General features: G+C 60.6%; 3 protein-coding genes across 9 annotated transcripts in view; 1 reads left to right on the forward strand and 2 right to left on the reverse strand.

The window, feature by feature from the left end:
* Positions 1-558, reverse strand: part of PIEZO1 (piezo type mechanosensitive ion channel component 1 (Er blood group)) — a 65,831-nt gene extending 65,273 nt beyond the window's left edge. For 2 of the 5 annotated variants that reach the window (XM_070613971.1, XM_070613969.1), the window contains exon 1: positions 177-554. Coding sequence is in view for 4 of the 5 variants with exons in the window: in XM_070613969.1 (XP_070470070.1) it covers positions 177-240 (64 nt within the window). In the remaining variant the exon portion in view is untranslated. Of the gene's footprint in view, positions 1-176 lie in introns of all 5 variants that reach the window. The other 3 variants (XM_070613970.1, XM_070613967.1, XM_070613968.1) reach the window with 2 other exon arrangements.
* Positions 559-18,452: 17,894 nt separating this feature from the next.
* On the forward strand, positions 18,453-23,562 carry CDT1 (chromatin licensing and DNA replication factor 1). 2 transcript variants are annotated; one of them, XM_070612500.1, is made up of 10 exons: positions 18,453-19,028; positions 19,489-19,611; positions 19,691-19,845; positions 20,317-20,517; positions 20,605-20,750; positions 21,164-21,264; positions 21,727-21,915; positions 22,158-22,298; positions 22,378-22,579; positions 23,172-23,562. In XM_070612500.1, exons 1-10 carry the CDS (start codon positions 18,654-18,656, stop codon positions 23,333-23,335), a joined length of 1,797 nt encoding a protein of 598 aa, XP_070468601.1. In that variant the 5' UTR covers positions 18,453-18,653; the 3' UTR covers positions 23,336-23,562. The 2 variants fall into 2 exon arrangements, with proteins under 2 accessions (XP_070468601.1, XP_070468600.1); XM_070612499.1 differs by having other exon boundaries at positions 18,628-19,028; positions 20,320-20,517.
* A 478-nt stretch (positions 23,563-24,040) lies between these two features.
* Positions 24,041-26,943, reverse strand: APRT (adenine phosphoribosyltransferase). 2 transcript variants are annotated; one of them, XM_070612504.1, is made up of 5 exons: positions 26,535-26,943; positions 26,163-26,269; positions 24,918-25,051; positions 24,609-24,687; positions 24,041-24,398 (listed from the first exon to the last, which is right to left on the reverse strand). In XM_070612504.1, the coding sequence occupies exons 1-5, from the start codon at positions 26,714-26,716 to the stop codon at positions 24,256-24,258; spliced, it is 645 nt and encodes a 214-aa protein (XP_070468605.1). In that variant the 5' UTR covers positions 26,717-26,943; the 3' UTR covers positions 24,041-24,255. The 2 variants fall into 2 exon arrangements, with proteins under 2 accessions (XP_070468605.1, XP_070468607.1); XM_070612506.1 differs by having other exon boundaries at positions 24,041-24,264; positions 26,535-26,694.
* Positions 26,944-27,184: the final 241 nt, after the last annotated feature.

Genomic DNA, 27,184 nt, shown 5'->3' on the forward strand with positions numbered 1-27,184 from the left:
CCGCGCCGCCCCGGCCTCCCCGGCGCTCTCATGCTTCTGGAATGCGGGCGCCCAGGGCCGCGCGTCCCGGGGAATCTCTGCGCCCGCCCGCGCACGGCCCTTGCCCAGCCGGGAAGTAGGGAGCGGGGACGCAGCCCCTGTCCCAGCCCAGAGCCCGCCGCGCCCGCCCCACTCACCGGCCAGGAGCGCGAAGGGTAGCAGCAGCCAGTAGAGGAGAGCGCCGAGCACGTGCGGCTCCATGCCCGGGGGTCCCGGGTCCCGGGGTCTCTGGGCCGCCTCGGCGCTAAGGGGCGGCACCCGGCAACCGGGGCCGACGCGCCATGGCGCACAGGGCGGGTCGCCGCACGTGCGGAGCGCCGCGGCCAGTACCCCCGGCTGGTCGGCGGGGACCCGAGCGCCTCCGCGGCCTCCTCCTCCTTCTCCTCCTTCCGGTGCCGACGGCCGGGGCCCGCGTCCGCTGCGGCGTCAGCCCTGCCCCGCGGCGGAGCGCAGCGCGCGGCTCTCGGCGGCCGAGCAGGGCCGGTCGGCCGCTTAGCAACTCCCTCCCTCCCTCCACCCGCCCGCCCGCCCGCGGGCCTTTATAAGCTAGGCCCCCGCCCTCAGCCGCGGGCCCGCCTCCGCGCTCCCCCGACGGCCCGGCGCGCCCGCCACCCTCTCCGCGGCTCCACGCGGCTCCACGCGGCCCGCGTGCCCAGCCAGCCCTCCCGGCCGGGGCTGGCAAGCCGGACAGGAGACCCCCGGCCGGCGGGCGCACGTCCCAGAAGAACCCCATCCCCAATAGCCTTGGTGCCGCGGCTCGGCGTGCGCGCGGGGGCGGCGCTTCTCCTCCGGCGGCCCCGGCCGAGCGCCAAAGACCGGTTCCCTAGTGCCCGGCCTCCCCGGGCAGTACCCCACGCGCAACTGCGCCCCGCGTGTCAGGAGCGACTTTCGCTTTGCTCCCACAGACGTGAAGTCGCAGCGCCCCCTGGGGACCGCGAGGTGGCTCGGGGCCCGCCCGCAGTGCCAGTGCCACAACCAGTCTGGGGGTTGGATGGGAGGCCCCCGCCGCTCCAGCCGCGCCGGCCGCCACCTTCAGCTTGGCCCTAATCGCAAAGTGGAGTGATGACAGCCAGAGCACCCGCCAGGCCTGTTGCCCCTTGAGTGGACAGGCCAGGGCTGAGTCCAGGGTTGCCGGCATTTCACCCAGGCCACTAGGTTGGGCCTCTGCCACCCTTGAGGTGGCTCGGAAAGGAGGGGGGGAAGGGCCCCACAGAGGGAGAGGCAGAGCCCACAGTGTGGCTGGACTCAGGCCAGGGTCCCAGACTCTCTGTGTAGGGAAAGAGCAAGGTTGAGGGGTGGGGACCCCAAGAGCCTATGCCCAGCACTGACCAGCTCCCCACCAGCGACTGATGCCGGGCTGTACACAGGCCCAGACCCTCCCACTCTTCAAAGGCCAGAAATGTGGACTTCGATGAAGTCTGGCGTTTAGGTGCTGACTGGCCTCCCCACCTCTCCTCCTGCCTGCTGGAGCCTCTTAACTCCTGACTGCGGTCCCATCTGACCCTGGACTTTTTCTAGGTCCCTCGAGACTTGTAGCCTCGGAGCTCCTCCCAAGGGCAGAGCCAGAAGGAGGCTGGAGATGTGGGGTCCTGCTGATTGGGGGTCCCAGGAGCCGCCTGCAAAGGCCGCCTGTTCCCAGCCTCTGGTACAGACAGCTGGAGCTGCCCCCCAGGTAAGGCCGGATCTGGCTGCCTTGGGTCATCCCTTGTCAGGGGTGGTGGCCAGGGTCTCCGAGCAGCATCCGCATCAACGGAGATGACCAAAAGGCCAACACACATGGGTGCCACCAGCTGCTGGCTCCCTGGCCCGGGAGGCCTCCCTCCTTTCTGTGCTCAGGGAACATCTCCGAGATCGGGTGGGGGCCCCAAGCGGTGGAGTTGTGAAGTTCTAAGAGGAACCATGTCAAAGTGGACTGAGAAGTAACATGTAACCGGTGAGGGACTGCCATCTGTCCCCTCAGTTACCCCCATCATCCTTCTTAATCAGGCTATGGCTTGGCACAGGGAGGGCAGGAAAAGAGAGAGAAAGGCTCACCTGGAAGCCAGCAGTGGACATGGGCAGAAGAGACACTGCAGCAGGGTTAGGGCTCCTCTCACCCTTTCCTCCGCCTGTCCTGCCCTTATAATCATGGGGGCAGCTGGGGGCTCCCCTCTGGGGACACTGACAGCGACCTGCACAGGTCCACTGACCCCAATCCCAACCATCCAACTCCCCCTCACCTGCTCAGGGCAGACCCCCCAGACACACCACCTTTTAGTGAAGTGCCCACAGTGTCGGAAAGCAGACCCGCCCAGGGCAGAGGGGCAGCGGGCGAATCCTGGGCAGGCATCCTCACCTCTGTGCGGGCCCTTCTCTGGGCTCTGCCCTCAGGAGTAAAACAAGAGGGCTGAGGTGGACAGTCTCAGAGGGCTGTCCACTCAGCATTAGCGGCAACACCCTAAACAAGGGATTTTCAAATCCGTGCACAGGTAGGAAGGAAGACTCACGTGAGCCTCCGCCCCACCCACCCTGGTGTGTCAGTGGGAGCAGCTGTTTTACATGTGGGGGGCGTGAGACAATCTTGTTTGTATAAAGGGTTTCAATGCAAAAAAAGAGAAAAGTTTAAAAACCAGTCTTTCAAGCTAAGTCCTTCAAAGGCTTAGGACATAAGGTTTTAGACTCTTTCCCAAGAGCAAGGGCGGGGGCCGGGGGAGGCGGGCGGGGAGGCAGGAGCATTTGGGGAATGGGGATGAGGGGAGGAGAGCCCTAGAGCGGCCGGCCGGGCCCGCAGCCCCCAGACCCACCCAGCTCCAACAGCTCCCAGTGCTTCCCCTGTGGTCTGGCCCTGAAAGAGCGGCTACACAGAGACAGGGAAATCTGAGAACCCGCCCTGCAGGTCTGCCGAACGGCTCCTCTAAGAATTGTGAGTAGCAAAAGACTAGGAAAAAAAGTAACTGTCCATCCACAGGAGCTGCGAAATAAGTTACAGTGTATCCTGCTGCACAGCTGTTAAAGAGAATACAGCACTCCCCGAGCATCGCTATGAAAGAATCTCTAAGATACAGTATTACAACTGGGAGAAAGCAGCATGCCCGCCCACAAGCCCCCTGCCCGGACCCTTTCTCTGGGAGGGAGCATACTGAAATACTCTTTTGCGCCGTTTTGATTTTTTGCTATATACATGTATCAGTCTATTCACAAAATAAATTTAAGATGAGCACAGTGGGGACAGATTCTCAGAAGAACTTCCTGACCTGCCTACTTGCCAGGCAGGAGGCAGCGGGGAGCCCAGCCTGTTCCGCAGCCCAGCCAATCCGTTCAGTTCTAATCAGACCCCCTTTGCAGATGAGAACACAGGAGCCAGAAGGGGAAGTCATTGCCTAAGGACAAGCCAGGCCTCGAGGCCAGCTTTCCTGATTCCAAGTCCAAAGCCACTTCTGTCCTGCCACCCCACAGCTCGGGGTCCTATGAGGCTCCTCATTGTGGATTAAGATAGTAATTTAGTCTTGGATGAGCAAGAGTGGCCAGGTCCCCCAGGGAGAGAGGAGGGGCCGGGCAAGCGTGTCATTGAGGGGACCTGCTGACTCAGGTTTAATTTGTCCCCAAGGGTAATATAATCATTGTTGCTTGACTCTACCTAAATGGCTGAACAGATACAATGTGGTCCATCCATACATGGAATGTGGTTCAGCTGTAAAAAGGAGTGAAGCACCAACACAGGCTACAGCGTGGAGGAGCCTCGAAAGCATGGTGCTCAGTGAGAGAAGTCACACACAAACGGACAAAGAGGGTAGGAGTCCACTTATCTAAAGCATCTAGAAAAGGCAAGCTCATAGAAATAGAAAGTAAATTCGAGGTTGCCAGGGGCTGAGAGGAGGAGGCAAGGGGAATTATTACTTAATGGGTATAGAGTTTCTGTTTGGGATGGTGAGAAAGTTCAGGAAATGGTGGTGGTTACACAACACTGTGAATGTACTTAATGCTACTGAATTGTACACTTAAAATGGTTAAAATGCTCAGGGACAATCTTTGTCAAGCAAAAAGATGAAGATTGGCAACGATGTTGTCTGTTTCTTCCAAATATTGTTTTCCTGACTCCTGGCCAGAGACCTGATGAGATTGGACGAGTTATTTGTTTATTTCCCTGAGTACATTCCCACTGAGTTTCCCCGGCCCCCCTTCCTGGAAACGGAGAACAGGAATCGATCCAGCAGAGAGTTAGCCCACATCCTGCTCCCATCAGCAGATCCCAGGGTTCTTGTAAGGGACACGTCCCACCCGGGCACAGGGCTGGCCGTCAAACTGTCCCCTCCAACCCACCTGCCACCAATCTAGAATTGGCCTGGTGACTCTGCTTTGTTGCTGCCCGAAGGCCCAGCATTCAGCTGTCTCCTGCAGGACGTAACTGCACCAGAGTCAGCAGTGGCGCTTGGCTCTGCACCCATGCCTCCAGGTCAGGTCTGGAACCTGCCTGCTGGCCTCGGGGCTGGCTGAGGTGGAGGGTTAGAAGTTGGAACCCACTACACAGAAACATGCCAACAGGTGCCTGCGGCCAGGAGCTCTTTACAAACGGCTACAAGGAGTCAGGCGGCAGTCACACCCACACCCGGAGAGGGAGCTGCCGGTAAAGGGGGCCCGATGAGAAATCAATCAGCATTTTCCATGGGAACCCAACTTTCAGAAGCTTGTTTTCCTCCTCCCATCTCAGCAGTAAAACTGGGGTCTGGCTGGACAGGATGACAGGAGGGCCAAAGGAGAGCAGGGGCTGATGGCCTGCCCCTGAGCAGCAGACACGGCCTGGAGCTGCGGCCATGAACCTGATCATGTCTAGTGTCCCCTGAGGCTGACCGGCTAGCAGGGCAAGCAAAGGTGAGGGACTTCAGAGAGGTGACACACACAGCTAAGACTGACGGCCCTGCTCTGCCCTCCACAGCCTGGCCCAGGTCAGCATCTGCTGCCTCTCCAGCTCTGCCTGAGAGGGAGCAGAAGGATGACCGTCGCTGGCAGCAGTGGGGTCGAGGCAAAGATGAGGGTGTGGCAGGGGCAGTCAAGAGCAGAGGCCAGGTCAGGGAGAGTGGGCTGCACTGTGGCTTCCCTGGGAAATGGGATCATTTCCACCATCCAGGTGGTTTTTAGGATTATATTGGGGGGAAGGCTGTGAAAAATGTCCAGCATCAATACTTGCTCAAAGCAGGTGAATGAAGGAACAGAGGAAACAGGTTGACGCCAGCACGGAAACGCGAGGAACTCCTGGTCTGGTGAGAGTTAGGGAGTCCCTCCTGCTTGGCCAACCTCAGGGTACCCTGGGCTCTGCTCATCCACACGTTCCAGCCAGTGCCCAGCATGATGTGCAAAGAGGCGAAGGATGCATGAGATGGGCCACCACCTCCTCCATCGATTAGGATCTGGGGGCCAGGGGTCAGCAGGGCACCAATGGCTTTAGAGAAAACCAGGGGCGTAGCAGTTAAGCTCTGCATGTTCGGCTTCAGCACCCAGGTTCTCAGGTTTGGATTCTGGGTGCAGACCTACTCCACTCATCAGCCATGCTGTGGCGGCAACTCACACATAAAGTGGAGAAGGATTGGCACAGATGTTAGCTCAGTCTTCCTCAGGAAAAAAAAAAAGAAAACCAATAATACTCAAGGGTTTCTAACACATGAAGCAACTGAGCTCAGAGAAGGAAAGCGCCTAGCTCAAGGGCAGTCTGTGGATGACCTACCCACCGTCTGCCGCCCCCAGGGGTGCTGGAGAGAGGGCTCAGGCAGGGAGACCCACAGCAGGAAAACCTGGGCTGGCTGCGAGGACTCATGGGGCCTCTCCGTGTGGAGGATTCATTCCTTCCAGTCCCACGCAGCCACTCTGAGCTAGGCGCTGAGGGGGAGGATGCGCCTGTTTCTCAGCAGCCAAGAAACACGTCGTGGGAAATCCCGAGATCTCACCACCCCAGCAACACCCCAAGGGAAGCCAGGACAGAAACCCAGGACTTCCGGGGCAGCTGCAGCCCTGACCCGGTGCTCACTGGCCTCCTCCAGCCTTGCTGACTCACCCACCCTCACATCTGGGCCCACCACAGTGGCTGGCTCTCCTGGGGGCCTGGTGGGAGCTGAAAGAGGAATGCGCAGCCTATGTGCAAACTTGGCTGCCCCCTGGGCCTGCCCTTTCCCTGCCCACACTGCTGGGCTTGGAGCTGCCAGGTCAGCTCAGGGTGGAGCAGGGCCGGGCACACCCTGCGCCTTCCTCAGTTGCAGGAAGCTCCCCAACAATGGAGGCCTCGCTGATAAAGCCCCCGCTCCCCTCAGTCTGAGCCCTTTCCAGGTTCCTGCTGGTTGCCCATCCTGGCCCATCAGTACTACTGGTTTTCCTTAATGTCACTGGCATGAAACTGATCACTGGCTCCTGGCGGGGGTCCTGCTGATGGAAGTCGCTTGCCCACTCGCTCAGGCTCAGGGAAGGAAGGAAAGTGTCCCTTGCCAGTCGCAGGTGGACAGTGGGCAGCAGGCCCCAGCTTGCCGGAGCAGAGCACTGGCGAGGAGGAGCAGGTGGAAGAGCATCCCCTCCTGCCTGGGGGCCCCTGGCTGGGAGCAGAGGAGGGAGACAGGAGGCTCTGAGCATCACGCCCGAGGCAGGTAGGCACAGGGAGCCTGACCACTTCACCCCTCTCCTCATGGTCTTCGTCAGCCCCAGCCACCCCTAGGGTCTTGGCACCCTGTTCCGGTGCTGTGGCCACCCACCACATTGCCCCATCCCCTGCACACCTGCGCCAACCACGTAGGGCTGCTGAAATCGCCAGTGTCTTGCTCTCTGTCACACCCTGCTGGAATGCCATCCCCCTACCTTCTCTGCAAACTTCCCCTCATTCTTTGGGAACACCTCTGAAGTCCCTGATCTGCCAGCCCTCCTGACTGCCCAGGCAATACCATGCTCTGCCGTGGCTGCCCCAGGTGCCTCCAGCATCTCTCTGTGACAGCCCTGATCTCTCAGGGGGTAACCACCTGGGGCCACAAGCCTGGGGGCTCTCCAGGGCTCTGTCTCAGGTGACACTGCACTCCTGGGGCCACCCAGCCCTCCAGAGTGGGTGCGAGGCCAGTGCCTTTATCAGATGCCATTTCGAAGGGCTGACCACTGACAGTGGCTGCCAAGCAACCAGCTCAGTGTGGCCATATACAGTGAGGTCACACAGGCCCCCACCCTTGGCAGTGCCCTCCCATGCCCACCCTCCTGCTGCCTCCTGCCCAGAGCTCTGTGACCCCTGACCCTGACCGTGTCCACATGTGCACAATGCAGAAAGGGAGCACAGCTGACCTTTGACCCATGGGAGCCAGTGGAAAAACTCTTCTCCTTTCTCCCCTGGACAGTCCTGAGATGTGATCTGCTTGGCTTTTTCAGGGACGGTCATCCACTGGCTCCTCCGTCCCCTTCACGCCCTCTTACCCCTCACTCCCTGCAGTGCTCACCCAGCGAAATCCTACACCAGACCTCGCCCCAGGATCTGCTTTCTGGCGGTCCAGGTGCAAAGAGCCCCCGCCAAGAACACGTATGTGAGTTCTGAGGCAGTCCCAACAGGGCTTGGTCTGCGGACGGGGCAGACCTACAGCCAGGAGCCCCTGGCCCCACCCCCGCCCAGGGCAGTGCTCCCCACAGACACACTGACCACGCGATCCCCCACTCATTAGCAGCCTCCTCTCTGGTTCCTCTGAGCCTCCCGACCTCACTGACTGGCCTTGGCACGGAGCTGGTCTTTAACTGTGGCAGAGTCACGGGCAGGCTCGCCAAGAGTCAGAGCCGCCTGCGAGCTGAGCACCCCGCACAACCTCGACATCGCAGCTGTGGAACCCGACTGTCCAGAGGAGGTTTGCTTGGAAAGCATCCTGGTCCTCTTACAGAAAGAAATAAGCCAGGCCTCCCAACATAGGGGATCGATCACTATTTGAAGTGACCTTTACAAAGAGAGGCCTCGACCCAGGGGCAAAGCAGAGTTGTGCTCTCTGGAAAAGTTGCCTCCTCCATCCTCCTCAGAGCACATGGGTTTGCAGCTCCGCCCACAAGCCAGTCAGCGTCCAGGGGGCTGAGGGGTGAATGGTTCTCTCCTCAGACCTCGGGGCTCCTTGCTGGCTCTGCCCCTCACAGGTCAAGGCCGTGGGACCTCCCCTTTCCCTGTTCCCATCCTGAGGTCCCCACCTCCTCACCACAGGCTGGGCTCAAACAAAGTGAACCGAGAAGGAGTGGAGCTACTCAAGGCCCCATGCCGGTCACCTGCCGCCCTGCAGGCCTTTGCTCACCCTTCCCTTCCCACTGCCATCCTCTCTCAGCCACTGCAGCCATGGCCTCGCCTCCTCCAAGCCTCCTGCCCCACTCAGTCCTCCCCACAGCAACCAACGGGCTCCTGTTAACATGGATCTGTCCTCTGCTTCCCTCCCCACCAGCCTCAGGAGGAAGTCAAAGGCCTTCGTGGTCTAGTGACCACTCCCACCCTGGCCGCAGGTTAGACTGCCCCTCCCTTCAACTCGTGAAGCCCCCGGTCTGGGCCTTCCTCGACTCGTACGTGGACCATCAGGCTCTGCCACCATTCCTGATGGCCAGTCAGTTGTTGGTCCTTGAGCTCTGCCCTCAAGGCAGGCACACCGCAGGCTTGCCCCACTGACCCTCATGACGCCCTCGTGTTAAGAGTGCTCCCGTGCCCATGACCACACATGCAGGTCTGTTGACCAGCCAGCATCTGACGTCATCCTGAGTCTACCCCCACCGCTAACCCAAACGCCAGAGGCTTCTGCCCAGGCAACCACATCAGCCTCTCTCTGGATCCTGGTTCCATTCAGGCTTGCTTCCCAGCCAGGACAGTCTTTTCTCTCTGAGGCTGAAAACACCTTGCACGCCCTCTCCCATCCACACATCGGTCTCACTGCCGGACGCCAGGCCCCTGGCTTCTGCCCCGGCTTCCGAAGAGCTGCTCCGTGCAGCTCCTCTGCAGCTTCAGGTTGCAGTGGACATGCTGCTCCCACCCAGTCTGCCTCGCCGGGTGAGGCTCTCCCAGGGGGAGTTCACTTCACAGGCCTGTTTAAGGTGTGATACCCCACTGGACGCTTGCCGTGGTCCGCTGGGCTCTCAGCACAGTGCCCAGCGCATAGTGGGAGCTCAGTTAATACTGCCAAATGGACGATCGTCTCACTCCAGAGCCTGACCTCTTAGGGACTGAACTAACCTTGGATTCTGCCAGGCTATGAACTCCTGGGATGCAGGACACATGGATCTCACCCTGGATCTGGAGTGGCTTGTGGCAAGCCCTTCAAAGTCATTGTTAAAGGAGGGACAGGTACAGTCCCTCAAGCGTAGCCCATGGGCCACGGCGACAGTCACGAGGGGCGCCTCTTAGAAGGGCAGACGCGCACCCTCACCTACAGGGGCCTGGCGGAGGCTGGGGTGGTTCCAGAACAAGCCCCTGCGTCTTGGCCGGCCTATGCATTATTTCTTAGGTTATCCATGCGGCTCCAGGCATTCTCCCTTGGGCTCTGACAGTCATGGAGGAGTCTTGCCACCTCCTACGGAGGAGCCACCTCTGCGGCCAGCTGTGCCAGGGAGGGCAGCAGGTGTGGGGCAGGCGGCCCCGTGCCTGCGGACGAGCCCGGCCTGGCGGAGCCCTCGGGCTGCAGCGACCCGGGGTGACCCGGGGTGAGCCCCCAGAGGCCAGCGCCGCGGCTGCGCCTGTCTGTCTGGGAAGTTGGAACTCGAGGGCCCGTGGAAGCTTCCCTGCTCTGCGCACGGCCCCGCCCGCACGCCCCTGCTCATCCCGGCCCCGCCCCTCCGCCTCTAGCCCCGCCTCTCGCGAGCACACGGTCCCGCCCACGGCCACGCCTCCTCCCGAGCCCCGCCCCCAGCCCCACTCTCCTCGGGCACTCCGCCGCGCCCGACCTCGCCCCTGCGAGCCCCGCCCCGCCCCTGGAGCCCCGCCCCTAGTGATCAAGCCCCCCCCCCCGCTACGCCTCCTCTCGAGCCCCGCCCCGCGGCCACACTAGCTCCGCCCCCTCCTCGGGCCACGCCCCGTCCGCGAGCCTCGCCCCGCCCCTCTGGGCACTAAGCCCCGCCCCCGTGCCCCCGCCTCCCGCCGCCGCATGATTGACAGCGCCAGGCTGCGCCGCTGCTCTGCCCTCGCGGATCCGCGTTCACGGGCTGGTAGGGCTGGGGGCTCGAGGTCTTCTGTCCCGTCTCCAAGGGCGCCTTCCTGCGGCTGTGGGGCTCTCGCACCGTCTTTCCCATGTGTCCGGCCTCCTGTTGCGGGTGCCTGCTGTGGAAGGAACGCCCACCCTGCTCCCCTCCCAGGCCGTGCCCCTGGGCTGTCTGGAGTGTCCCCTGCGGACTGGGGCAGGGCCACCGAGAACTGGGCCTGCACCTGTATTGACTTTCAATTAATTTTAAACACTCTCTGCAGTTACCAGAAAATTTTTACATCTATTCAGATCAACTTGGGCACCGGAGTCCAGGGTTCCAACTATGAATGTCCTGAAGTCTAAGTAAAGATCAAATATTTCCATGACAATCTCCAAATTGAGATGTGCTGTAAGTGTAAATTACACACTACACTTAGTGTGATCAGTACTATCACCTCGTACCGGTGATGGTGATGAGGAAAAGAATGTGAAATGTCTAATTAGTATGTGGGTGTGTTTTTTTTTTTGAGGAAGATGAGCCCTGAGCTAACATCTGCCACCAATCCTCCTCTTTTTGCTGAGGAAGACTGGCCCTGAACTAACATCTGTGCCCACCTTCCTCTATTTTATATGTAGGATGTCTGCCACAGCATGGCTTGACAAGTGGTGTGTAGGTCCGCACCCGGGATCCAAACCGGTGGACCCCGGGCTGCTGAAATAAAGCATGCAAACTTAACCACTGCGCTACTGGCCCAGCCCCTAATTAGTATATTTTATACTGATCATGTGTTGAAATGATAATATCTTGGATATAATGGGTGAAATACAAATACATTATTAAAATTGCAGTCACCTGCTTCTTCTCACTTTTTAATGCAGCTGCCAGAAATTGTAAATCACACTTGCGGCTCCCGCACACACTGGATGGCGCTGCCCTAGATGCTCAGACATGGATCCAGAGCGTGCGCCCCGCCACACCCTGGTGCTCTCTGGGACCACGCGTGCGGGGATGGTGGTCGTCATTATCACACGGGAGTTTGAGGCTCTGTTCACTCTCCTAGGACTCTCACAGCAGCCCGCCTGAGAGCGGCTTCCACTGAGGTTCGCAGATACAGATGAGGAAACTTAAGGCTTGCAGATGAGAGGAGACTTCCAAGTCATTCAGCATGTGGGCAGCAGCACTTCTCCACTCTCCTGCTTGGTCCCATCCCATAATGGTCCAAGGCTGTCCAGTGGACAGTGAGCCAAAGTGCAGATGGATCCTGGCTGAGACCCAAATGCCTTCATCAAAGGGGAGAGCCGCCTCCAGACCTGGCCGCGGACCTTGCGTGATAAGCCAAGACTATGAAACTTGCCCCCGGGCTGCAGATGACTGGCTCTCAGCAGGGCCCAGGGGATCCCCGAAAGCCTGAATTCCACCATTAGTCTCTGGCTCCTCTCTGGTTTCTGGGGAAGGAAGAGTGGCTGACTGAGAGCTGGAGGTGGGGGTGCAGAGCTGGCCCCTGGTGCACCAGCTCTGTGGCCTGCGAGTTTCAGCTTCCTCACCCAAAAATGGGGTGGTAGGTTTGCTCTGAGTGTGCATAGATACGATTCCGACCACAGGGAACAGGGCCTGCATACAGCCACGTGAGAGAGGCCAGCTATTACTGTTTTGTGAAATTGCTTTGAAAACAGTAAGGCACTGCACCTCCCTGGGTGGTAGTCGTTGTGTGCAAATGGCACCAGGATACCACAGTTGAGAAGCGGCCATTTATGTCATGCATGCATTGAGGAGGCAGACTGACAGGTCCAAACTCAGAATCTGCTGAAACTCTAATCATTTTTTGGAATGTGGTTAAAATAATGAATGATGATGGCGGTGATGGTGATGGTGGTGATGGTGATGATGGTGATGATGGTGGTGATAATGATGACAGTGATGGTGGTGATAATGGTGGTGATGATGACGAGCCCCACCTATTTTCACTGGCTTTGGTCCCAGCATTGTGCTAAGCACTTTACCCACAGTTAATCCTCACAAGCTCCTCATGAGCCAAGTATGATCACTCCTTGTTATAGATGAGAAGACTGAGGCTCAGAGAGGTACAGCCCCTGCGTGGAGTCACACAGCCAGATTCCACGTGGGCTGTTTGACTGCAGGTCCTGGCATTTGCCCGCACTCCTCCTCATTTCAAGTCAGAGTTCCTGAATCCAGACTCCAGCTCTGCTCCATGTCGTGTACACGCCTAAAAACTACTGAGGACCCTCAGGGCTTTTGTTGATGTGGGCTATATCTATCAACATTCACCATATTAGAAATTAAAACTAAAACTTTTAAAAACAGTCATATATTAAATCATTAAAAATAACAGTAGTAAACCCATAACATATATATGTGTGTGTGTGTGTGTGTGTGAGGAAGATTCACCCTGAGCTATCATCCATTGCCAATTCTTTTTTTTTTCTTTTTGCTTGAGGAAGATTGGCCCTGAGCTCACATCTGTGCCAGTCTTCCTCTACTTTGCATGTGGGATGTCCCCAGAGCATGGCTGATGGTGGAGTCAGTCTGCACCCAGGATGCGAACCCACAAACCTGGGCTGCTGAAGTGGCACACGCAGAATTTTAATCACTTGGCCACAGGTCCGGCCCCCTCAGGTATTTTTTTAATGAAAACTAACTGTATTTTCCAAGACAAAAAATTTTAGTGAGAAGAGTGGCATTTGTTAACTTTTTGCCAGTCTCTTTAAGGTCTGGCTTAATAGGAGACAGCTGGGTCCTCACAGCCACTCCAGGCCCTGGAAGCCAGATGAGTCATCTGGGTTGAAGCGTGTGAAGAAAATCTGGTCTTGCACAGAGACGTAGCCAGGAGGGGAGTATTTCAACAGCCTCTCCAGATAGCTGAGGACATTCTTCTTTGATAAGTTTATGAAAATAGTTTTGACCCCACGCCCTACCTGTTTTTTTTGGTGAGGGAGCTTCACCCTGAGCTAACATCCGTCGCCAATCTTCCTCTTTCTTTTCTTTTCTTTTCTTTTTGCCTGAGGAAGATCAGCCCTGGGCTCACATCTGTGCCAGTCCTCCTCCACTTTGCATGTGGGATGTCCCCACAGCACGGCTGGTGAGTGGAGTCAGTCTGTGCCAGGATGCGAACTCGTGAACCTGGGCTGCCGAAGCAGAGCGCACGGGAACTTTAACCACTCGGCCACGGCCACGGCCACGGCCCACTTTTGAGAACTGCTCTGCTGGACACACGTGGTCCTGTGTAGACACGGACGTGTGTGTGCAGCAGACACTTGTGCAGCCCCCCAGGCCCCCCGGCCTAATCCAAAGGTCGCTGCAGCCAGTTTCCATCTCTGCGGACAGCTTCCTGGGTCTCTCTGCCTGAGGGTGGAGCAGTCCTGACACACGTAGTGGGCTGGGGGCGGGGGTGATGCTCAAGGCCCCTGGGAGCAGCCCCACCCCGGGAGGATGGAGTCGGTGCGTGAACTCCCGGCTTCCTTGGTCCAGGAGGGACAGTGCTGAGAGTGTTTGGCTGTGTCCCCCAGAGGTCCCCGAAGGGATGGGGCCCCGGTCACCCTCGGCAGTCACCCTTGGCGGTCACCTGCTCGTGAACACGCCTTTTATCGGCTCCCGCCCGCCCTGTCTTACTTCCCCACTCCCTACTTCCTGGGACCATCTCCCAAATAAATGATTTGCCCCAAATCCTTGCACCAGGGTCTGCTTCTGGGGGCATTCAAACGCAGACTGCGCACTACGCCTGTGTGTCTGTCACACGTCACAACAATGAAACCGCAGTAAATGTGCTCTAAAACTACAGGACAGCCCCGTGAGGTGACCACAGGGACACGGTGAGGAGGACTTCACCTGTCCAGGCAGGGAGGACGCTGCCTGGGCCCAGGGCGCAGCGACAGAACGCGTGGGAAGCGCCAGATTCCCAAGGCCTTAAGGTGCCGCTGCGCACCACCGCGAGGCGGAGCTGGGCCTGAGGTCCGCGGGAAAAGCCCACCAGAGACGGCGGCAGTCCCACGGGCCAGCCTCCGGGTCAGCAGTTTAGGGCATCCCACGGCTACTGAGTGCCGACCCTGTGCCAGGCCCAGGACAGGCCCTGCTTGCAAGGAGGTGAAGCCAACCAGCCTTTCCAGGAGTTGGTGTGAGGGAGAGCCAACTTGCTCCACCCCAGATGGGCTCTGGCCTGGCCCAGAGGGGCAGCTTGGCCCACACAGGCTGTGCAGCCTGAAGCAAGTGGTTCAACCTCTCTGGCCTTGATTCCCTCGTCCATGAAATGAGCATATTCATAGCACCTATGTCCTAGGTGGCTGGCTGTGTGGACCAGACGCATCAACATGTGGAGATGTCAGGACCCTACCTGGCACGGGGTAAGCACTCATGCTCTGGCTGCTAAGATTCGGTGCTGGAATCCCTTCTCCTGGTGGCACGTGAGGGATGGAGCCTTCTAGGCTGCCCCAGCCCATCGCCTTCTGACCGCAGCAACAGGAGGCCCCAGCCAGAGCTGCCAGCTCAGCCTGTCCTGAATCTGAGCCACAGAGGCCACGCAAGATAACTGATGACCATTGCTGCTCTAAGCTGCTAAGCTTTGGGGCGACTTGTCACGCAGCAGTAGAGAACCAGCACACCTCTTCGGGGCCACAGATATTCAGCAAATGTTTGGGTGCTTACAATTGTGACAGAAATGAGTTAATTGAAGGCACAGCCCTGATTATTCATTCACTGATTTAATATTTTCTACTATGTGTCAGGTTTTATGGAATAAAACCATATTCCTCTTGTGGCGTTTAAGGTCCTATGTGATTGGGCCTGCCTTCCCACCTCCCTCAATCTGCTCCAGCCACCAAGCCATCTTTCTATTGCTGTTTCTGCCGCAGGGCCTTTGCACACACGGTTCCTCTGCTCTGATTCTTTCCTCAGATCTTGCCATGGCAGCTCCTTCTTGCCATTCAGGTCTCAGCTCACATGTCATCTCCTCCAAGAGCCTCCCCGACCCCCCAGATCTAAAGCGGCTCCCCAGTCATTCAATCCCACAGCTGGGTTTTATTTTCTTCAGTTGAAATTATTATTTTTTAAATAATTTTTTTCTCTCTCCACTAGAATGTGAGCTCCTTGAGAGCAGGGGCTGCACCTGTTTTGTTCTCAACCTTGTGCGTAGTGGGCCCTGGCTGCCCAACCAGGCTCCCAGTGGGCACTCAATAAATACTGGTCCATCACATGAATGAAGGCGCAGTCCCCAGTCTCCAAGTTTCTCCAGGGTAAACATCACGGACAGTATTCTAGCCCCTTCTGATCTGGTCTCTCTCCCCTCAAGGCATTCCAGCCAGGCTATATCCTCTTAGCGTTCTATATCTGTAAGCCAACATGACACTTCAGGTGGAAACTGAGCAGAACAGAGCAGAGAAGGGCTTTCACCTCCCTTATTCTAGACTCTATACTTTTATTAATGCTGCCTCATATGGATCAGTCTTTGTGACCATGCTTTAATCAAGGCTCCTTGGGTTGAGAGAAAGAGAAAAAGAAGCAAATGTATGGGAAGGAATCAAGGCTACGTTGTAAAGTTGAAAATTGAGACCAAATCGAAAACCATTACAAATCATTTGAGTTAGCTGCTGTGTCTGGCTGTCTGTCCCTGGGGCCACATGGCCTTCATTGCTCTGTCTCCACACACATGGTGGACAGTGGCCAGCCTGCTCCATCTTACTTCCCGCAACCAGAGGAGGCGGAGCGTTGATGCCAACTCGAGTCTGGGTCCCAGAAGAGGACCTGCCTGGCTTGCTGTGCGCCTCTGGTCTAACCAGCGGTGATGGTGAGGCGGGGGTCACAACGTGTGCAGCAGTGGCTGAACTCCGTCATCGGAGGTGGGCCGGGCAATTTTCTGAGAAGGAGCCGCTCCCAAGGCTGAAGTCACCCCAAGGCCTCCTCTCATGGGGTGACATTAAAAATACGTGGCAGTGGACCAGCCAGACCCTGTGCCACCGCACGGACAGGGGAAGAGCGCTGGAGCGGGCTGAGGCCCCTGCTGTGTGGCAGCCCCCTTCCCACTGGCTGGTTGAGCAGTGACTGCAGACCACGTCCTTAGGTCCCCAGACTCACAAGGCTTCTGAAACCTCGCCCCTCATCCCACACGGGGCAGGCACATTTCACCTTCCGTTCTGGACTCTACAAGACCCAGGTGAACGGTCCTTTTAGGATTCAGCTCATCCCCGGAGTCATTCAGGGCTTGCTAGGGCCCGTTTCTGCCTCCGGGCTCACGCCCCAGGGCTGGCCGACACAATAACCACCCGTGCTCACCTCCTTCCTTTCCAGGAGTCCCCTTGAGGGGTCACACCATGTGTGATGGCAGAGGGGGACGGCCCCCTGAGGTGGTCTCTCTGGATTTCTCATGACCCTGGGGCCTGCCTCCAGCCCCTCACACAGCCCTGGGGGGGCAAGAGCCCAGCACAGCTTCTGTGGTTCCAGGATGGAGGGTGGGCAGGCGGCAAGACCAACAAAAATGCTGGTGGAGTCTGCTCAGCGTTTGGAGGCGCTGGGGAGGCCTCCTGGCCGCATCCTCCCCACCTGCTTATCTGCAGAGGGCAGAGGCTGGGCCAGACAGCCGGCCAGAAGCCTGACACTGAACAGTCACTTGAGGTCGGCTCAGCTGCCTCTACCTTTCTGAGACCAGGTGTTTATTTCGAAACGTGAAACTGAGAGTGGGGAGCTGTTTTGTCGCTGGGAGAGAAGACAGCTCTCACCCTCCTGATGAGCAGCTATGAGCCAAAAGATTGACAGGGTCCCCTTAGGAAGAGACTGTGCCTGTAATTTATGCCCCATTACAGACATAGAATCCTATGAGCTTCCTCTCTTTAATGCACAGCAACGCTTGGCTTCGGAGTGTTCCACTTTGATGCAGGTCAGTTTCTGCCTCTAACCCCCAGCCACTGTTTTTTTTTTTTTTGGAGGAGGATTAGCCCTGAGCTAACTACTGCCAGTCCTCCTCTTTTTGCTGAAGAAGATTGGCCCTGAGCTAACATCCATGCCCACCTTCCTCTACTTTATACGTAAGATGCCTACCACAGCATGGCTTTTTGCCAAGTGGTGCCATGTCCTCACCTGGGATCCGGGCCTGCGAACCTCAGGCCGCTGAGAAGCGGACCATGCACACTTAACCGCTGTGCCACTGGGTCGGCTCCCCAGCCACTGTTTTGACTAAGAAATTTGGGCCGGCCCAGGGCTGAGTGGTTAAGTTCCTGTGCTCTGCTTCAGCGGCCCAGGGTTTCGCTGGTTCGGATCCTGGGCACGGACATGGCACCGCTCATCAGGCCATGCTGAGGCGGCGTCCCACATGCCACAACTAGAAGGACCCACAACTAAAATACACAACTGTGTACTGAGGGGATTTGGGGAGAAAAAGCAGGAAAAAAAAAGAAGATTGGCAACAGTTGCTAGCTCAGATACCAATCTTTTAATAAAAAAGAGAAATTTTACACGATGTCCCAGAGCAAACAGACTAAAACAGAACTGTAACAGGGCGTCGCCTTAAGAGCGCCAGCCACAGCCTCCTGCACTGATTGCGGCCCGCTAACCACGCGCCGCCGGTGCCTACATGATGCAGGTCTAGTTGCCGACCCCTTTATTACACACGGGACACTCGGGGCCTCCCCCAGCGGCGGCGGCGACCCCCAACTTTCTTGTCATTTTGCAGGTACCATGGCATCACCCAGCCGACGTTTCAGTTCCTTTAGCTTCTTTTTTTTTATAGGCACAGTTCAGGCTCTTTACGGAAAACTTGGAGAAGATGGAAAAGTGAAGCCCCTCTCAGCCCGCACCTCATCCCGAGACAACCCTGTGACTGCTCCTCCTCCCGACCTGCAGACGCAGGACCGGACGGACCGCATTCCCCGCGCGAATTCTAGCGCCAGCGCCTCCACTGTCCAGACAACACAAGCTTTACGCTTTAAGAACCAGCACTTCTCTTCAATTTAGCCATTTTGAAGGCAACCCTTTTTTTTAAAAAAAATAATAGCTCGATGGAGATATAGCTCATGTATCATAAAGTTCACCTTTAAAAACTGTGTACAACTCAGTGGTTTTAGTAATTCGCCTAATTCCAGGACATTTTTCTTTCCCAGGTGTATTCCCCGCCCCAGTTCGGTCAGGCCCCGGCCCCGCGCCGGGTGACTTCGGAAAAGCAGGCAGCGCCCCAACCTCAGTTTCCCCGTCTGCACCGCGGGGGCGGCAGGCCCCAGGTCACGTGCGCGGCCCCGCCCTCCCGCCCTAGCGCGCCTGCGCAGCGGGGTGCTCGCGTTTCATCACGCTGTAAATTTACGCTGGAAGCACCTCAGCATCTTTCTGTTAAACACCCCGTTTCGTCTCGCGTGGCGCCCACCCCGCCGTCCGCGCCGGCCGCGCACACCCCGCGGGACCGCAGCACCTGGGGCAGACCGTGGACGGCCGTAGGCCGGCCGAGAGACCGCGCTGCGGCGCATGCGCACGGCCGGCACAGCGCGAGAGCGCCAGCGCGCATGCGCCCGGGGCGTCCGTGTCCCGCCTCCGCGTCTGCCCGCGGCGGGGCGGGGCTTGGTTGTGGCGCGAAAATCGGCGGGAACCGCGGCACCACTTCCGCCCGCCGTCCCGCCGGCAGGTCCCGTCCCGTCCCGTCCGGCCCCGCCATGGCGCAGCGCCGCGTCACCGACTTCTTCGCGCGCCGCCGCCCCGGGCCCTGCGCTGCGCCGTCGCGGGCCAAGCCGGCCTGGCGCACCCCGAGCCCCGCCAAGCCCGCGGCCCGCGCCCCTGCCCCGGCCCCAGGCAGCCGCAAGCGCGCCCGCCCGCCCGCCGAGCCCCCGTGCCGCGAGTCCGCGCCGCCCGCGCGCAGGAGGCTGCAGCTGCCGGCCGAGGAGGTGAGCGCGCCCCGGGCCCGGCGGGGAGACTGAGGCCGGGCGGTGCGGCGGTGACGGGGCCCCGGCAGGAGGGCCGCGCCGGGCTGGGCGGGGAGACAGTCCGGGGAGGGTCTGGGGCCGGGTCATGGGACCCGGTGGCGGTGCTGTCGGCCCCCGCAGGGGCTCGGCTGGAGAGGACTTCCAGGGAGCCGCGCGTCTCACCGATGCCGGAGGGGCCGGGGAATGCGGCTCGTCGGCAAGGCTGGGTCAGGGGTCAGCGTGGGCGACTGTCCCCAGAACAAACGAGTGGGTGTGCCAGGCCCTCCCGCTGACGTCAGCAAAGCCCTGCCCGACAGGGAGCCGAGCCCGGGCTCCAGCAGCGTGTTCTGGTTAGCCGAGGGAAGCAGAAGGCCTCTTTCTGCAGCGCTGGGGGCACCCTGTAGTCCCCCGGGTCCTTCACCTTGGGGGTCCTTCCCACCAGGTGTCTGGCCCCAGGTCCCCGGCTGCCCATGACTCCCCAGAGCACTCTTCTCCCAGCAAGAAGACAAAGAAGGCCGCCGCCTCGGCAGGTCCGCCGTCCTGCTTAGCATCCGAGGAGGGCAAGGTGAGGAGGCTGGACAAAGGCCAGGGAGGTGGAGTGGCATGGGGGTGACCAGCTGGCTGACAGCACCCTGTGTCCACAGGTCCCCTCGAAGGTCACCTTCTCTGAGCTCAAGTCGTGCCTGCGGCGGGCACGGGAGCTGGGGACACGGGTCCAGGAGCTGAGGACAAGTGCCCAGAGGAAGGATGCTGAAGAACCCAGCGCACCGGAGGCCGAGGGGCCCCCAGTGGGGCCATGGTGAGTCCTGGGTGGGTGGTCAGGGCCCCTGGGAAAGTGTAGGCTGATGGGAGGCCTGGCAGGGGCAGGACTGGGCAGAGGGCGGGGGGTTGCTCCTAACAGGGAGTCAGCGCAGTGGACAGAGCTCAGCTCCCAGCTCTGCCGCTCGCTGCCTATGCGCCCTCCAGCTCCATCTGTAAGAGGACGCCAGTTCCTCAGTGGGCCCTTGTGAATTTCGAATGATATCCACAGCCGGTGGCTACTGGGGATTTGCCGCCATGTGCCTCTTGGAGATAAGGAAGCCAGGGCTGGGGGTGCCCAGGGACCTCCCTGGGTGATGGGCAGGACATGGCAGGGCTGGCTTGAAGCACTCTGTCCCCGACAGTGCTTGTGATGGGGAGGTGGTAAGTGTGCAGGCTTTGCAAACTGCAGTGTGTCGTGGGGGTGGGTCTGGTGCTCCTCTCAAGCCTGGCTCCCCCTGCCCCGCCCCAGCAGTGGAGAGAAGGCGCCTGCCTACCAGCGCTTCCACGCCCTGGCCCAGCCTGGGCCCCCTGGCCTCGTGCTGCCCTACAAGTACCAGGTGTTGGCCGAGATGTTCCGCAGCATGGACACCATCGTGGGCATGCTCTACAACCGCTCTGAGACTGTAACCTTCGCCAAGGTCAAGCAGGGCGTCCAGGACATGATGCGCAAGTGAGCGGGCTCGTCGGGGGGCGGCTCGCCTGACTGCGCAGTCTGCGCCCTGCCCGGTTCTCTGACCCTGGCCCGCTCGTCCCGTAGGCGCTTTGAGGAGCGCAACGTGGGCCAGATCAAAACTGTGTATCCTGCCTCCTACCGCTTCCGCCAGGAACGCGATGTCCCCACCTTCAGGGACGGGGTCAAGAAGTCTGATTATCAGCTCACCATCGAGCCGCTGCTGGACCAGGGTGAGTGCGCTGTGCGCTGTGGCTGAGTCTCCTCGTCTCTGAGCCTCAGTTCCCCACCTGTGACCCTGTGCGCTCTTTCTTTTTTTTTTCCTGCTCTTTCTCCCCAAATCCCCCCAGTACATAGTTGTATATTTCAGCTGTGGTTCCTTCTAGTTGTGGCATGTGGGATGCCGCCTCAGCATGGCCTGATAAATGGTGCCATGTCCGTGCCCAGGATCTGAACCAGCGAAGCCCTGGGCCGCTGAAGTGGAGTGCGCAAACTGAACCACTCGGCCACGGGGCCGGCCCCGACCCTGCGTGGTCTTGAGCATGGGTGTGAGGCGTTGGGCGCTGGGCCTCATCTGAGACCATGGTTGTTGCTGGGTGACTGGGCGGACCTGGCCCCGGGGCTCAGGCCTGGACTCTTCCCACAGAGGCTGGAGGCACGGCCCCCCAGCTCACGGCCTCTCGCCTCCTGCAGCGGCGGCAGGTCTTCAGCCAGAATCTGGTGGAGCGTGTCCGGGAGCACCACAGGGTGAGCGGGCAGCCGTGGGATGACCAGCTGGGTCCCTGTGGTACCAGGCGTTCTCCCAGAGCAGCCTGGCACTGGGCCTGCTCTCTGTCCCCTCCTTCAGTACTTGCACCCTCTCTCCCGTCACAGCCCTCTCTTACCCAGCAGGGAACGGGCCCCCCTCGAGAGGCCGAGTCCTCGAGTCCTCTTAACCAGTCTCCGTGGCCATCTCACAAATGAGTGGGTGAGGGGCTGGCCGGGGACCCTGGCCCTGGCTCCCAGTTGAGGGACGGGGGGCTCGGGGCTGCAGCCTCAGGTCTTGGGAGGCACGTGGTGAGTTCAGTGGGTGCTCTTAAGTCACGCCCTCAGCCCAGCTGAGCTCCTGGGGCCCCTAGAGGTGAAGTGACCTTCCTGAGGTCACCCAGACAGCCCCGCCCCCCCCAACAAATGTGCCCAGGGTCACTGGCAACCCTGTTTCTCGCACAGGCCTTCCTGGCTTCCCTGAGCCCCCCTATGGCGGTGCCCGAGGACCAGCTCATGCGCTGGCACCCCCGCTTCAACGTGGACGAAGTGCCTGACATCGAGCCGGCGGAGCTGCCCCAGCCGCCCACCACGGAGAAGCTGGCCACCGCCCAGGAGGTGCTGGCCCGTGCCCGCAGCCTGATGTCGCCTAGGGTGAGGCTGGCCCCCAGCAGCTGGGCACCTGACAGGCCCTATCCCCCACCATGGGCTTCAGGGGTAGCGGGATGTGACGCCCACTGGCAGGCTCTGCCCTGGGGTGATGCCCACAGGCCCCGATGCACTGGGTGAGCTTGGGTTGGACAGATAGGGACTCCTGGGAGGGGAGTCCATGCAGATGGGCCTGTGGCTGGGCTGGGGGAGGTCTCTTTTGACCTTTTCTCTCTGATCTGCCCCAGATGGAAAAGGCCTTGAGTGACCTGGCCCTGCGCACAGGAGAGCCCGGCAGCCCCAGATCCCCCAGCCTAGCACTGCCGGCCAGCCCGCAGGCCACCCCACCCGCCGCCCTGAAGGGGGTGTCCCAGGCCCTGCTGGAGCGGGTGAGTATTCTGGTTCCTGGTGGCGGGGGGGGGAGCTGTGGGCCAGCTGACCACTGACCACTCCCCATGCTCCCTGCAGATTCGGGCCAAGGAGGCGCAGAAGCAGCTGGCACAGATGACGCGGTGCCCGGAGCAGGAGCAGCGGCTGCAGCGGCTCGAGCGGCTGCCCGAGCTGGCCCGCCTGCTGCGCAGTGTCTTCGTGTCCGAGCGCAAGCCGGCGCTCACCATGGAGGTGGCCTGTGCCAGGATGGTGGGCAGCTACCGTGCGGCCATGAGCCCTGGTATGTGCAGCGTAGGGGCAGGTGCGGGGCTCCCTCCCCGTGTCCCGAGTCCCAGATCAGAGTGGGCCCTATGGATGCGCTGTCCCCCATGTGTGTTGGGTGCCTGCTGTGTGCACTGGGGGCACAGCACCCTTGAGGTCACTTCCTGAGTCTCTGCCTGGCTCCCTTTACCTCTGCAGCTTCACCAGGCTGCCTCCCCCTCACACACCCCGCCTTGTTGCCTCTGCAGTCCCTCAGTCAGCCCTGAGGCCCCAGGGGACTGTCCGCTCCCTCCCAGGCCTCTGGTCCCTCAGCGCTGCAGGGCACTTCCCACAGGCAGGTGTTTGTAGGCTGGGACTCCTGTCTGGCTCAGTGGGAGGGCCACCTCCTGGCAGGGCTGCAAGTCGTTGCCCTGGCTTGAGTCCTTCCTGCTTGTCACTGTTTACTCTGCTTCTGGAGGGCACAGATGGGTCTGGCCCAGGCCTGGCTCACAGCAGGCCTGGGGTGGGGCTGGCCCAAAAGCAGGCCTGTTGACAGGGCGCCCCGTACAGATGTGTACACAGGCCTGGAGGCTCCGGTTGCCGGTCCAGCCTCACACGTGCCCTCTCTGCAGGGGAGATGGAGACGCATGTGCGGCTCCTCTCTGAGCTGCTGCCCGACTGGCTCAGCCTCCACTGCATCCGCACCGACACCTACGTCAAGCTGGACAAGGCCGCGGACCTGGCGAGCATCATTGCGCAGCTGGCCCACCTGGCTAGGGCTGAGGAGATGCTGTGAGCCTGGCAGCTGTGAGCCAGCATCCACGTTAGGGCTCCAGGCTCCCTGGCCTGGCCCCCATGCCTGTTTTATGTCCTTTATAAACACGATGCACTTTGCTCTCCCCTTCCTGAGTCCCCACGAGGGTCAGAGGCTGGACTGGGTTCTGCATGGCCCGAGGGCCTCTGGTCACTGGGTGGTGGGCCCACCCTCCTACAGCACGTTGTCATTAAACTGGTTTGTTGGTGGCTGTGTCTCTGCAGCTGGCGGGGGTGCAAGGCAGTGGGTGGGAGAGCTTTGCTGTCAGCGCAGCTTTGGGTAGTGTGCTGGGCAGAGTGACAGCTCAGATAGCCTCCCAAGGACCTTGAACTGGGAGATGGTCTTGGGTTATCTGGGCTGGCCTAGGGCCGTCACAGGGCCCTTCTGAGATGGGAAGATGGAAGGAGGGGCCATGAGCCCAGGAGTGGGCGCCTCAGCTGGGGAAGGCAGGAAATGAGCACTGCTGACCTCCAGAACTGTAGGAGGAGGTTTCAGCCAGGTTTGCATGACCTGTCAGAGCAGCAGTGGGACACCAAGCTGGCAGCATGTGCCTCCTGAGCCTGTCTGCTCCATGTGACATGGCTCACAGGGAGGAAAGGACCACAGCCTGCTACAAACCAACCCCTGCACCTTCCTGCCTCCCAGGCCTGAGGCCCAGATCCCACCCCTGGATGAAGAAACAGCCTCTTTAGCCAAGTTGTTTATTCATGGTCCTGGTTCACTGTAAATGGACCTGCAGTGGCCTGGGCTGGGTTCTGCCCCGGGCCATCAGCCCCAGGTGCTGGCACTTGCAGAATCTGCAGGAAGGACCCCAGGTGGAGGCCCCGGGCTGGAGAGTCACCCAACCAGGGTTAGAAGAGAGTCCAGGCGGATGGCCAGTGCCCCCTGGTGGCCAGCAGGGCTCACTCATACTGCAGGAGAGAGAAGAAGGGCACAGTCCCCAGCTTCTCCCTACCCTTCAGCGAGGTCAGCTCCACCAGGCTCACGCACTCCAGCACCTCGGCCTGCAGCTGGCCCAGCAGCTCACAGGCGGTGCGCATGGTTCCTGGGGGGAAGCACGAGTGAGGCCCAGGCAGCCTGGGCCAGGGGCTTGGGGGAGGAGTCAGTATGGCAATGGGGCTCCCATCGGGCGTGTAGGGTCCTGCTGCTTACTGGTAAACTGTAGAGTGCTGAGCCCCTGATCCATTCTCATGCCCCAGGTTAGGCACTTTCTCCCACCCCCACCAAGCCTCCTTGGCTCAGGGGAGACCCTCACCGCCAGTGGCCAGCAGATCGTCCACGACAACAACCTTCTGCCCCGGTTCCAGGGCGTCTCTCTGGATCTCCAGCTCAGCCTGCAGATGGGAATGGGCGTGTGGTTGATTTGTCTCCAAAAACAGCTTTGGTGTGCAGAGCCTGGTAGCTGACAAGGGGCTACTGACCGGACCCTGTTCCAATCCACCCTGTTTCTTAGCTGTGTGAGTCTGGCCCAGCATCTCAGCCCCTCTGAGCCCCCACCTCCACTTGACTCCACGACTCTCCTTTTGGGAATGGAATGTGTGCAGCAGCAGCCCAGCCCACTCACCTTCCCATATTCCAGGGTGTAGGAGGCAGACACAGTGGGGCCTGGCAGCTTCCCTTGCTTTCGGATGAGCACGCAGCCCACACCGAGCTCCTGGGCCAGGGAGGGACCGAACAGGAAGCCTCGGGAGTCTAGGCCTGTTGGCAAGAGTCAGGGTGTTGAAGGGCAGCCTGTGGCACAGCAGCACTGGGTCCCCACGGGCCAGGGCTGGATGGTGATATGTGGCCACTGCAGGCACACAGGGTGCCCAGCCTTGCTGGCTCCAGCTAAGAGGCCGATGACATCCACCCATTTAGGGAATGTTGACTGAGCATCTGCCCTGCGCAGGGACTGCTGGGTGCTGGAGGTGGGAGTCAGGAGCTGAGGCAGGGCCTAGGTCTATCCTACATGGCTGCGGGAACAGCCCCCAGGGTGCCCTCCAAGCTCTGCTGCCCATCAGGGGCTGGGCCAGGAACCGTAATAGGAAAGCAGAAAAGGCACTCAACAGATGGCTCTTATCCCTAAAGCAGCGTGTGCCCCAAGAGCTGTTAGTCCAGAAAGAAAGGCAGGACCATCTCCAGCCATCTCCTGTGGCGACTGAGCTGTGATGGGGAAGCTCAGGGCCCCGAGGGCCGGAAGTGTGCTGAGGCAGAGTAGGCAGTGGGAACCACGAGGCCCAGGGGGTGGGGCTCAGGAGAGGCAAGCCTGCCAGGGTCCTCCCTGATCTCTCCACCTTCCTGAAGCCCCATATTGGGTAAAGCCTGGCGCATACAGCAGGTGCTCAATACATGCTTGTAAAACAGGAACAGAAAGTGCTTGGCCCAGCGGACTCTGGTCAGACCGGACTCTGGTCAGACAGTATTGGGGAAATCCAGACCCGTGGCCTCATCTGTGCATGCTGGGGACCAGGAACTTGGGGGGCCTCCACTCAGCTGCGAGCCCCTCCAAGGGGGTACCCACCTGGCAGAGGCTGTTCCCCAGGCCGCTGGGGGGGGGGCCTGCCGCCCCACTCAGGGCTGCAAAGTGGGGACAGCAAGTCTATCCTTACGACCCACGCGAGAGCTACCCCACAAGCACCCGCGCGGGCGTGTGCCTTGAAGGCTCAAACAGAGGTGGGGCGGCCCTCCCTCCACTTGCCCTGTTCGGGGGACCCCTCCCGGCCCGGAGGCCGAGTATGCGGAGACAGGAAGGGCTGGCCCCAGAGACCCGAGGGCGGCGCGGCGGCAGGAGCGCCCGGAGTCAAGGTCCCGCCTGTGCCCGTCCACTTGCCAGCGATGTAGTCGATCTTGCCGCCGTGGGTCTTTTTCAGGTGACTGGCCAGGAGGCTGATGCAGGCGCGGAAGGAGTCGGGGTCCTTCAGGACCGGCGAGATGTCCCTGCGCGGGAGCAGGGCGGGTCAGGACTGCACGCGGCCGGGTGGGGCGGAGTCCCGGCCCGGGGACCCGACAGCCCAGTCCCGCCGGCCCTCCGCGCGCCCATCCTACGTGGCGGGACCACGGCCTCGCCTGGCGGTCCCGAGCGTCGCCCGGCCCTGCGCGTTTGCCCCCCGCGCGGCTTCGCCCGTCGGATGGCTCCCCGTGTGCGCGGCCCCCCATGGCCCGCCCGCCCGCCTGCTCGCGCCCGCGCCGCGCCCGCGCGCACCTGAACAGCACGCCCGGGATGGGGAAGTCGGGGAAGCTGCGGATGCGCCGCGCCACCAGCTGCAGCTCGGACTCGGCCATGGCTGCGTCCGCTCGTGTCTGGCCGGGGCGGGGCGTCCGCGCGTGTCCGGCCGGGCCGGGGGCGGGACCGGCACGAGGGGCGGGGGCTCGGTGCGCCAGCATGGGGGCGGGGCGAGGGGCGGGGCCCCGTCGCCTGTAGGAAGTGCCGTGGTTCGTCGAATCTTCGGGGCCACCAATTTTAAGACGTGCGCTTATCTCTTGGACTCTGAACAGACGCGTCCGCGCCTCGGGGCCGTTCACGCGGGGCCGAGGTGCAAGTCAAGGTCGAAGGAATATGGCGTCTACGCAGGCCCAGCTGGGCTTTAGTGGAAATTCTCACTCGGTTTGGCGGGGCCCGAGAGCGCCCACTGGTCTTCCTGGCAGCTTCAGCAGGGACCCCAGGCCTCGGGCAGGCGCGCACCCGCCTCGCCGCCGCCGCGCCCGCTCTTCCTGCCCTCGCCGGCGGGTCTCAGCTGAGTCCTGCTGCGCGGGGCATGCGGGCGCACACGAGGGTCACACACTCCAGCGCCAGGTGAACGAGACCGGGAGCAGGGAGGTTTCGGAGCGCAATGCAGGGGCCTGGAGGGGAGG

The sequence above is a fragment of the Equus przewalskii genome, chromosome 3 (assembly GCF_037783145.1).
Source record: "Equus przewalskii isolate Varuska chromosome 3, EquPr2, whole genome shotgun sequence".
Classification (NCBI taxonomy): domain Eukaryota; kingdom Metazoa; phylum Chordata; class Mammalia; order Perissodactyla; family Equidae; genus Equus; species Equus przewalskii.

What these genes read in the sequence shown, in the direction of transcription:
- CDT1 (XM_070612500.1), top strand. Translation starts at nt 18,654, where the DNA reads ATGCGCCCGGGGCGTCCGTGTCCCGCCTCCGCGTCTGCCCGCGGCGGG. An exon ending in GTGTCCGGGAGCACCACAGG is followed by an intron (nt 21,265 to 21,726) that starts GTGAGCGGGCAG and finishes TTTCTCGCACAG; the next exon opens with GCCTTCCTGGCTTCCCTGAG. An exon ending in GCAGCCTGATGTCGCCTAGG is followed by an intron (nt 21,916 to 22,157) that starts GTGAGGCTGGCC and finishes GATCTGCCCCAG; the next exon opens with ATGGAAAAGGCCTTGAGTGA.
- APRT (XM_070612504.1), bottom strand. Translation starts at nt 26,716, where the DNA reads ATGCTGGCGCACCGAGCCCCCGCCCCTCGTGCCGGTCCCGCCCCCGGC. An exon ending in ATCCCGGGCGTGCTGTTCAG is followed by an intron (nt 26,270 to 26,534) that starts GTGCGCGCGGGC and finishes GCTCCCGCGCAG; the next exon opens with GGACATCTCGCCGGTCCTGA. An exon ending in ACACCCTGGAATATGGGAAG is followed by an intron (nt 24,688 to 24,917) that starts GTGAGTGGGCTG and finishes TCCCATCTGCAG; the next exon opens with GCTGAGCTGGAGATCCAGAG.